At 41.0% G+C, this 10,958-nt stretch overlaps 1 protein-coding gene and 2 non-coding genes across 3 annotated transcripts; all 3 read left to right on the top strand.

Annotated features, from left to right (window-relative positions):
* The first annotated feature begins 5,297 nt into the window (after nucleotides 1-5,297).
* On the top strand, nucleotides 5,298-10,872 carry ATP5F1B (ATP synthase F1 subunit beta). The gene is made up of 10 exons (XM_060025023.2): nucleotides 5,298-5,457; nucleotides 5,921-6,103; nucleotides 6,346-6,520; nucleotides 7,065-7,186; nucleotides 7,434-7,618; nucleotides 8,134-8,292; nucleotides 8,381-8,503; nucleotides 9,199-9,411; nucleotides 9,825-10,026; nucleotides 10,605-10,872. Exons 1-10 carry the CDS (start codon nucleotides 5,331-5,333, stop codon nucleotides 10,700-10,702), a joined length of 1,587 nt encoding a protein of 528 aa, XP_059881006.1. The 5' UTR covers nucleotides 5,298-5,330; the 3' UTR covers nucleotides 10,703-10,872.
* LOC132434627 (small nucleolar RNA SNORD59) lies at nucleotides 6,174-6,248 on the top strand. Its single transcript, XR_009521347.1, has one exon. It is a non-coding gene; the product is annotated as a small nucleolar RNA SNORD59 (small nucleolar RNA).
* On the top strand, nucleotides 7,272-7,342 carry LOC132434628 (small nucleolar RNA SNORD59). The gene has a single exon (XR_009521348.1). It is a non-coding gene; the product is annotated as a small nucleolar RNA SNORD59 (small nucleolar RNA).
* Nucleotides 10,873-10,958: the final 86 nt, after the last annotated feature.

The raw sequence follows: 10,958 nt of genomic DNA, 5'->3' as shown, positions 1-10,958 counted from the left end.
CATTGAGAACTGGAGAGAGATTCCAGAGATATGTCAAATAGGATTTGATGATAACTTGTATATATACTGCCTGTCATGCTTTGCTCTGAACACTTAAATGTTTTCTAAACTGGAAACCAAATATTTGCTTACAAGTTATAGTGTCAGCCTGGATAACTTCATTGTTTACGTGAAGAACTTATCCAGAACTCTAGCTTAAATTTCTTAGCCTCAAATCCAGTGACCCTGACTTCCATACTCTCCTTAGCACCACATTCCTGTGGCTGTATCTCATCACAAGTTTAGGGGTGATAGCTGTAAAGCTGCTTCCAATACAGTTAACACCCTCCATGAGGAGTATACCTCCCTCCCTCAACCATTGGTTTTTTTTTTTTGTTCTCACAACTAATTAGCCTCATAGCTCTAGTTTTTTCCGTAGAACTAGACCTTGGTGGTTCTCGGACAATCAAAATCATGGGACTATGTGGATTCATCAGTCCCAGCCCTCAGATGGGCTTTCGTATAGTAGGTGATGTGGGGCCCAGGAATTTGCAATTTAACTGATACTTGACAACGATTGAAGTATGATCCCGGCTACCAGCATGAGTCTCCCCTAGGAACTTGTTAGATACATAAATTTCGGGCACGCGCACAGACCTACTAAATGAGAAATGAGACAGTAGAGTCCAGTGATCTGCCTTAAGCCCTCTAGGTGATTCTGATGTGTGCTGAAGTTTGACATCTTCTCTTTTAGATCTAAAAGGCAGATTCTGAATTAGTCCTGCTGAGGTATCAGCTCCATCCAATGTGACTTTTTGTGATGCAATGTTCTGTACCTCTCCATTGTCTGATAAAGTAGCTGCCAGCTGCATAGAGCTGGTAGGGATCTGGAATGTGGCTAGTGTGACTGAAAACTGAATATTTAATTTTATACTAAATTTAATCCCGTATAGCTAATGATTACCATAGATAAAGCAGAGCTAGGTGATTCTGATGCTGGTGGTTCCTGGCCCACTCACTGAAAAAAAAATTCAAATTCTTATTAATGATAGGAGGAAATCCTCCAAGAATGATACAGAATGTAAAAGCTACAAAGGAAAGTTTAAAAAGAAAATCTAATATTAAAAGTAACATGGGTCAGGAGTTCCCTGGCTGGCCAAGTGGCTAGGACTCCGCATGCTCACTGCTTAGGGCCCAGGTTCATTACCTGGTCGGGGAACTAAGATCCCACAAGCCGCGTGGTGTGGCCAAAAAAAAAAAAAAAGACATCAAAAGGTAACTGAGGTTAAAAAGTAAGTGATATACTTGAATAAAATATTTACAACATTGAACAAAGCATTTGAAGAGCACTAATCATGACAAGTCAATAGAAAAGAATGGGCAAAAGGTAGAGATAGGTAATTCACTGAAGAAATAAAAATGACAAAGTATTGTCTTAGAAATTAGGGAAATGCAACTTGCGTCAATAAAGTAATTTCATACATTTAGTATTAGGCCCTTTTTTTAAAATTTTTAGGCACATTTTTAAAAAAAAGTTTCGGCAAGGATTCTGGGAACCTGGGAAATTAGCAAAATGTTTTAGAAGGCATTTGGCAGAATCTCATTTAAATGAATATAATTTTAGGAAATTCCCTGGCGGTCCTGTGGTTATGATTCTGAACTTTAACTGCATAGGGCCCGGGTTAGATCCCTGGTTGGGGAACTAAACCCCACATCCCACAAGACTTGTGGCATGGCCCAAAAATAAATTAAACGAACATAATTTTATGCCAGCATTTTATTTCTAGGAATCTAAAGGTAGTAGTAGATGGTGTACTCAGATGTTTACAAGATATCCTTTTTTTCATTCAGTACTGCATGTAATAGCCATTTGAAACAATCCAAATAACCATTAATGGAGTAAAATAAGTTATTACACATTTTTATGGCATGAGGTGTAGCTGCAGTCAATAAAGTTAAATGTACTGACACAGAAAGTTCTCCAAAACATAAAGATTAGAAAACTTAAGCTTTCTGTAGTGTGCTTCCACTGAAGTTTCTAAAAATTGGAAGTGCACATGTTTTATGTACATGGATGGATAGAAAGTAATGGATGTGTGCAAAACGTTTTTAGTGGTTATTTCTGGGAATGAGATTTGGGTTGTGAAAGGATTTATTCTAATCCTGTATACTTAGAATTTGTTCATGTTTTACTTGTGTTAAAAAAAAAGTGGTTTGACAAGAGAATATTGAAATTTTGAGGTAGAACTTGAGTAGGATACTTACATGAAATGTCAGTGCTAAGCTAGTTGGAATTGAAGAGATTAAAGAACTCTGAAGCTAGGGTATTGATTGGATTATTTTCCTGGAATTTGAAATCACTCAAGATGATTGTCAAGAAATACGGTAGAGACAAAGACATTTTACTATTTCGCAGAGTAGTGAAAGAATGTGGAACATGACCATTATGGATGGCAGTAAAATTGGTAGGGAATTCCCTGGCGGTGCAGTGGTTAGGACTCTGTGCTTTCACTGCCGAGGGTTCAATCCCTGGTCGGGGAACTACGATCCCGCAAGCCATGTGGCGCAGCCAAAAGAAAGTTGGAAAATGCCATCTTCACCTTAAGATAGAATTCATAAGGTTTTCAGCCATGAATTGTGGGGTCAGTCATTTGGAATTAACTTCAGGTAAGAAACCAGTAGGACCAAAACATGTCAGAACTCTAAAATAGATGACATTATTCAGAAGTACTGTTGTTAAGGCCTATCTCAAACCAAGCTAATCAAGTTTATTTACTTTTATTTTAGACAGTATTACTTATAAATTTAGCAGGTTATCTGATTTCAGAAGAGGACTTGAGGTTGCTGGGGCCAAACTGACAGCAAAGAAGTTAGAAAAATCAATTTACAAAGTTGAGCATAGTGGAGAAATATGCCTCGGTAACATTGAAAGCATTTAGCGTTGCATTTTGGTACAAAGATTTAATTATAACCCAGCTGCCCAAAGAACAGTTAAATTTCCTGATAATCTGCTAAAAAGACAAATGTGTAAATACATTTCAAAAAGTGATGAGCCTCAGTTAACCTGGAAATTTAGGTCGAAATCTTCACTTTGAAACTTCGATTGTCAGTTTAAATGTTTAACGGTTAATAAAATTTTGGCCACGACCAAAATTGGTGATACAAAACCAAAGGATCTTAACACTATGTCAATAGTAAGTAAAAATACTAGCCAACACAAAGACAGTGCTAACTATGTGCCAGACGCCAGACATTGTTCTAAATGCTTCTTTTCACATTGTAATGTACTTAATTTTTGAGACGCCCTTATGAGATTATCTCATAATGAGGAAAGTGATATACAGAGATTTTAAACTTAGTGAGTTTAGTAAGTGGCAAAAACAAGATTTTAAACCCAGTCTGGGACTTCCCTGGTGGTCCAGTGGCTAAGATTCTGTGATACCAATGCAGGGCGCCTGGGTTTGATCCCTGGTCAGGGAAATAGATCCCACGTGCCACAAGTAAGAGTTCACATGCTGTAAATCCCTCATTCTGTAACCAAAAAACTCCCGTGTGCTGCAACTAAGGCCCAGCACAGCGAAATAAATATTTTTTAAAATTAAAAAAAAACACAATATGGCTCCAGTAGCAATACTCTTTTAAGTATCTTATCCTATCTATAGAAACTTCAACTCTAATAGTCGAGGGAGGCAAGTGAAAAATATATAGGTCCCTATTAACTGGGATGCTGCCCAGCATAATGGGAAGAGCACAAATTGCAAAACAAAAATGTATATCCTGCATCCATTGAAAGTACCTTTGACCCCACATTACCGTGGAATGAATTCCTAGTTGCCAAACCCAGTTCTTTACAGCCCTTATTTTATAGAATGGTTATGTGATTTATACTATTGACCACTTTCTCTTTAACATTCTCTATTTTTGATTCTTATACTATGTTCTTTGGTCTTTTCCTTATTCCTCTGCTGCTTCCTTACATAGTTTATTTTTTTCTACCTGCCCCATACATGTTGCTGTTTTCTTGGGTTCTTTCCCTCTTACTAGGCAAGATTACCAAAGACACTTGAAATTTAACATTCTCTTCTATTCCTGCTTTCTCCTTTACATTCTCTGATAGTTCTTGCTGTCAAATAGGAAACTTTCACTATCACGCATAAAAATGAGAACTAATGTGTGCTGGCCAGAGAAAGTCTGGGGAACTAGCTTCATGCTGAACTACTCCATTTAGCCATGTTTGTTCTAATAGATTAAGGGTCTCCCCCACCCTGCCCCCAAATACCTTGAATAAAGTCAATACTATAGAAAAGGATGTCCTGTTTATTTTACCATTTTTCATGCTCAAGGACCACACACCTACCACTGCCCAGCCTCCGCTCCCATCTGAGACCCTGAGAACTGGTTCTGGCTTCTCTCTATACTCATCTCTTTACTATCTTTTTTCCCTTTCTCACCTCTGACCTTCCTCACCTACAGTTCCACAAAAGGAACATGCTGTTTAATGCAAATGTGTGCTTGGAATATTCTTCCTTCCTACTTTACCCTAGGAATTCTACTGATGTTTTGCGACCAATCTATCAGCCTCCTCCACCTAGAGACAATTCCTCCTACATTTCTAGATGACCCAAATTTATCCCCTCCTTCTTCCTCCATACATTTTACCCTATACTAACCAGGACCCATCACACTTGATTGCATTTTTTACTCATCTGTCTTTCATTAAAAGAGGTCCTAAGTCTTACTTATCTTTGCCTCCTCAATGCCTAGCACACATTTGTTAAACGACTGGTTACATGAGTTTCTTTGTAGCTTTAATTCTGTCTGGATTCCTGACCTATCTGAAAGCTTCCAATCTCGCTAATTAGAAAAACCGTTTGCCCCTAGAGAAGGATCCTAACAGACAAGGTCAGTCAGTGGTGCTTCACGACACCACCACTTCCCTAACCCCGCCCTTGAGACTGTCACCTAGCTCAAGGTCCTATCTAAGGAGAGAGCTCAAGGACAGCCAGTTACAGCCAAAGGGCTTCCCCACAGGAACTCGGTCCCTTTCCTAAACGCAGTTCCGCCAAGTACTCTCTCCAATTGACATCCCTGTTGTCCAATTATGTTTCGAGGCTCTGAGGGTTGCACCTAACCAGACACTGTCCAATAAAAAAAAAGCAATTCAGATTAGCACCAATTTTGGCCAATGGTTGAGAAGATGAGAGGTTATTAGCCTATAGGAGCAGCGCTGAGAGTGATGAGCAGCAAGATCATCCAGTGGCCATGCCTACTGCAGGGTGGGCCTCGCCCCCCAACTGTGGGGAGTTGGAGGCTAGACTGCTGCAGGGATCAGTCGCCACCCGGGCTCCGCCATGTTGGGACTCGTGGGTCGTGTGGCCGCTTCCACGGCCTCTGGGGCCTTTCGGGGACTCAGCCCTTCAGCGCCGCTACCTCAAGTCCAGCTCTTACTGCGGGCCGCTCCGGCAGCGCTGCATCCTGGTAAGTGCCGTGCTTTAGGGGCTGGGTTCGTTTCTGCCGTCCCATGACCTTGAGCCTGGGGCCGGTAGTCGCTTGGGCCTAAGGGATCTGTGGTGCTAGAAGGACGCCAGGGCCAGCGCCCTGCCCTCTAACGGCGGGAAAACAAGAACAGGACCGATCTAATTCCGTCTCATTTTGGAAGGGGGCGTTGTGTGACGGAAAAGTGTGGGCAGGTGCATTGACCTTCCCGTGGAATGGGGGCACCGAGCCCTCGAATAATGGGGTTTTGTGCAGGAGGATGGGAAGATGGTGCAGGCTCTTTCTCCGCTTCCAGTGCGGCCCTCCCTCTGGACCCGCCTTCCGTGCAAGCGGAAGGAGGTCGGGCCTGGGCTGTATTAACCAGTACTTGCAAGTTATGTCGGGGTTTCCGATGACCTTTAACTGTCCTAACCCCAGCTGCTTCCATATCTTTTTTGTCTGTTAGCCAGAGACTATGCCGCTCAAACATCTCCGTCGCCAAAGGCAGGCACCGCCACTGGGCGCATCGTGGCGGTCATTGGTGCAGTGGTGGACGTCCAATTTGATGAGGGACTGCCACCCATCCTAAATGCCCTGGAAGTGCAAGGCAGGGAGACCAGGCTGGTTTTGGAGGTGGCCCAGCATTTGGGTAAGTAGAATGTGTTAGGAATAGTAAAGATCTTGTTTGACCGAAATATCCCCCAAAACTAAGCTGTTTTCCTTCTATGATGATTTTATCAAAATGACTTTCGTTCTTCTGAGTTTGCTGAAGCCACATTTACGTACTGAGAAGGAGTCTTGGTTGACTTAGGTGTTCAATGCCAGTTACACTTCATTAAATATCATGAAGCCAGTATGTCCTGTATAACCCTGCAATGCTTTATCTGACAGGTGAGAGCACAGTAAGAACCATTGCCATGGATGGTACAGAAGGCTTGGTTAGAGGCCAGAAAGTCCTGGATTCTGGTGCACCAATCAAAATTCCTGTTGGCCCTGAGACCTTGGGTAGAATCATGAACGTCATTGGAGAACCTATTGATGAGAGAGGTCCCATAAAAACCAAACAGTGAGTATCCCCCTCTTGTTGCATCTACACAGAAAGGAACTGTTTTTCCTAGCAGTTTTATACATTAAGGTGACAGCCTCTACTATAGCAGAATTTTCTTGCAGAGAATACTTAAAGTACCAATATATTCATTTATTAAAACCACACAATGCAGCTTCTTCTGAAGAAAATTAATGATGCAGAAGTTCTGATGGTAAAAAAAAGAGAGAAAAAATCAAATTGCTACTTAGGGCCCAAGTTGATTATTTCAGTTCATTTTAATACCAGTGGCCTTTGTATTTCTTGTTGGTATGTGAAGAAGTGCTGTTAAGTTAGGGCTCTGTAAAAGGAAAACCTTATGGCAGTTAAGGTTGTCAGGGAATGGGATTGTTGCTTCCTGAGGTGATGAAATCCCCTTTATTGCAGAATATTTGGGCTTGATGGTGGGTGACAGTTTTGTCTAGAATGTTACTTAAGAGATGAGATTATGAGTACAGAGTTAGGCTTGAGAATTGAGAGGAACTGTTTAATAAGAAGAATAGACACTGATCTTCTGCCTTTACAGATTTGCTGCTATTCATGCTGAGGCTCCTGAATTCATGGAGATGAGTGTTGAGCAGGAAATTCTGGTTACTGGTATCAAGGTTGTGGATCTGCTGGCTCCCTATGCCAAGGGTGGCAAAATTGGTATGTTAGTGGTGGGTAGATATTTTACAAACCTAATGTGTGGGAAAAAATCCTACCGTGTTAAAAGTGGGTACTGAGATCTATCCCTCACTGATGAGTAGCTTCTGACTTTCGTTCTTCTGAGTTTGCTGATGCCAGATGCCATTTCTGAGAAGGGAAAAGATGGAAAGAAACAAACAAAATTTTTTTTTGAAGTTTGCTTATTTGGAAACAAAACTCTTATTCTTTTTTTCTCAACCTCTCCTAGGGCTCTTTGGTGGTGCTGGAGTTGGCAAGACAGTACTGATCATGGAGTTAATCAACAACGTTGCCAAAGCCCATGGTGGTTACTCTGTGTTTGCTGGTGTTGGTGAGAGGACTCGTGAGGGCAATGACTTATACCATGAAATGATTGAGTCTGGTGTTATCAACTTAAAAGATGCCACCTCCAAGGTGAGCACTGAGCTGATTGATGTCCACAAAGTAGTGCCAGGAAACTGCTGCAGTTGACTGCATTGCTAGGTGAAGCCATGTTCCATATTTTCATTTTATTGTCCCAGGACCTACAAATGAAATTTGTCAGTGTTTTTCCCCCAGCTTCTAATACACTAATGTACATTTTGTTTTCTTCTTTGATATTTCTAGTCTTTGTTTTTGGTACATAGACCCATCATTTGAAAGCTAACTTTGGGGGGAGTTGAAGGTGGTTCTTATATCTCAGATTACCCTATTTTGTGCCTTTCACTTACTTACAATTTATTTCCTTTCTACTGTAAGAATATTGCCTCCGTAATTATAAGAAATTACCTTTCATGTTGTTTTGAACTACATCTCTAAAAGGGAAAATTGTGAACAAAAACATAGACATCTAAGGAGGGTTTTTTGGTAGTTTCTCTGATTTGGGGACCTTGGGTATATGGCTTTCCCACTCCTCTGCCACAATTTCTGAATTTGTATGATTACTGCAGGTAGCGCTGGTGTACGGTCAAATGAATGAACCGCCTGGTGCTCGGGCCCGGGTAGCTCTGACTGGACTGACTGTAGCTGAATACTTCAGAGACCAAGAAGGTCAAGATGTATTACTGTTTATTGATAACATCTTTCGCTTCACCCAGGCTGGCTCAGAGGTAAGAGAGAAGGCTTGAGAGAACCTGGTTCATTTGACCTTTCTATGGAATGATGCAGATAAGGCTAAAGATTTTTTTTTTTTTTAAGGTGTCTGCTTTATTGGGCAGAATCCCTTCTGCTGTGGGTTATCAGCCTACCCTGGCCACTGACATGGGTACCATGCAGGAAAGAATCACTACCACCAAAAAAGGATCTATCACCTCTGTACAGGTGAGAACAGTTAAATGGATGAAAGTCTAATTTGTTTAAAGGCATGTACAGAAAGGTACAAAATCTAGTTACTTATATCTCAAAAGGCTTTTAAGTAGGTACCTGAGCTCCCTGAAATAATGTGTAAAATTCTGCGTGTGCATGTTAAAGACCCTAAAAGATTAAGAAACCACTCATCTAAACTAATTGAAGGTGTACATGTAAATGTAGATCACAAAGTAGTGGTTTCCATCCTGAAGGGGAGTTTGAAGCTACATGGAAACTGAGCGTTGAATATGGACTACACTAACTACTACAAATTTTCAAATGTATGTAGATGGTATATAGTAAAAATTATCTAGAAGTTTGTCTAAATTTTATTAACTTTCATGGTTCATTTTCCTGATGAATTAGTATAATAGTGCAAGGGTTTTTGTTTTTTACTATTAAAGTGGGTATCACTACAATAGAGTTAAAAAGTAGGATGAAGAACAAAAGGAATAACAATGAAAATTCTTTCATCACGTCTTGGAGGGACTAGATAATTTATAAGCTTACTCAGCCACTATTAGGGGTGATAAGAGTCCACATTTTTTGAGGTGGACTCTTGAATGCTGAGAAGATAAGAGTGACATAATGAGGAGAGGTCAGAAAAGGGGATGGCTTAAGTAGAATTACTTGGCTTCCTGCTGCTCTTCATGGGTTCTTGACTTTAGGCTATCTACGTGCCTGCTGATGACTTGACTGACCCTGCCCCTGCCACTACCTTTGCCCATTTGGATGCTACCACTGTGCTGTCCCGTGCTATTGCTGAGCTGGGCATCTATCCAGCTGTGGATCCTCTGGACTCCACCTCTCGCATCATGGATCCCAACATTGTTGGCAATGAGCATTATGATGTTGCCCGTGGGGTACAAAAGATCCTACAGGTGAGTACTGCAGGTGAGATCAGTGGCCATAAAGGGAATTTGGGGACTGTATTAGGACCGTATCTCTCCTGGTGATTTGTGATTTGCTTTAGAGCAAGAAAAGATGAGACCAGCAGTTCCTAGTGAGTGTTAATGAGGTCTCTTGAGTTTCCAGGTACTCCACGTTTGGAATCCAATATTTTCTAACACCACCTAATAGACTCGGAGTAAGGGAAAGAAGACACTGATCTTAGCTGAGGGCTCTCATGACCCCCAAGTAACTAATTTGTTTCAGTTAAGAAGTGCAGTAAAGTGCTAAAATGCTGTATAGAGAGCTCAGTGTGAATATAAAGTTGTGTTAATCCTTAGGTTTTTGTCCAAATTAGAGGAATGTAAATGTTTACTAGGCCTCTCTTAATCTTGTTTTCTCATAGGACTACAAATCCCTCCAGGACATCATTGCCATCCTGGGTATGGATGAACTTTCTGAGGAAGACAAATTAACTGTGTCCCGTGCACGGAAAATACAGCGTTTCTTGTCTCAGCCATTCCAGGTGGCTGAGGTCTTTACCGGTCATATGGGGAAACTGGTACCCCTGAAGGAGACCATCAAAGGATTCCAGCAGATTTTGGCAGGTGAGATTTCAAGTATAAGGCTGAACGTAAAATGGCAAAGAAACTGCAATCCCTTGAATGCTTGCTGTGCTGTGTTCCCATTCCAGGAACCATCAAGCAATATATAAATATATTGTGCCTAATTACATAATTTTTATATAAAAGTAAGTTATTTCCCATCAGTTTTCTTTGGAAATACTCAATGTCTGAGAGTAAGACTTAGACTTACTGAGTGCTTTCATGCTAGCTACTCTTCTAAGTGAATTACAGCATCCTTATAAGGAAGGCATTATTATCCTGTTTTACAAATTAGGAAACTTGAAGCATGGAAAGTTTAAAATAACCAGTCCCAATATCATACAGCCAAAGTAGCAAGAATTTGAACCCAGGTTATATGACTATGGACCATTTGTTCTTAAGCTGTACTGTAGCGTCATGTCTTGTAAATTGGATTTGTGAGGGAAATTTAAGAAAAGATACCTAAGATGACACGATTTCACCACATTCTGACTGGTGGCCTCAAGTGGTGAGGTATGTACCCACTGCAGAAAGTTGATAATATCCTTCACTTCTCACCAGTTGGATTTTTTTCCATGTAGGTGAATATGACCATCTCCCAGAACAGGCCTTCTATATGGTGGGACCCATTGAAGAAGCTGTGGCAAAAGCTGATAAGCTGGCTGAAGAGCACTCCTGAGAGGGTCTTTTTGGCAAACTAAGCACTCATCCTCCGTGCTGTCCGTCTCCTTGCTCCTAATCCAGAAATTGCAGTTTTCTCTGTAGGCCACATTCCTGAGAGCCTTGATTGAAGACATAGTGTTCTGTCTGAAGAGTATTTAAGGTTTCCAATAAAAAGTACATCTCTCAGCATCTGTCTGTTTTTCTTGGTCTTGACAACACAGCCAACACTGACGTTTTTAATAGTAATTTTAGAATAACCACACACAAGAAAC

The sequence above is a fragment of the Delphinus delphis genome, chromosome 11, assembly GCF_949987515.2.
Source record: "Delphinus delphis chromosome 11, mDelDel1.2, whole genome shotgun sequence".
Lineage (NCBI taxonomy): Eukaryota > Metazoa > Chordata > Mammalia > Artiodactyla > Delphinidae > Delphinus > Delphinus delphis.
The sequence above is the reverse complement of the archived record's forward strand: the minus strand, read 5'-3'. Positions and strand labels throughout refer to the sequence as shown.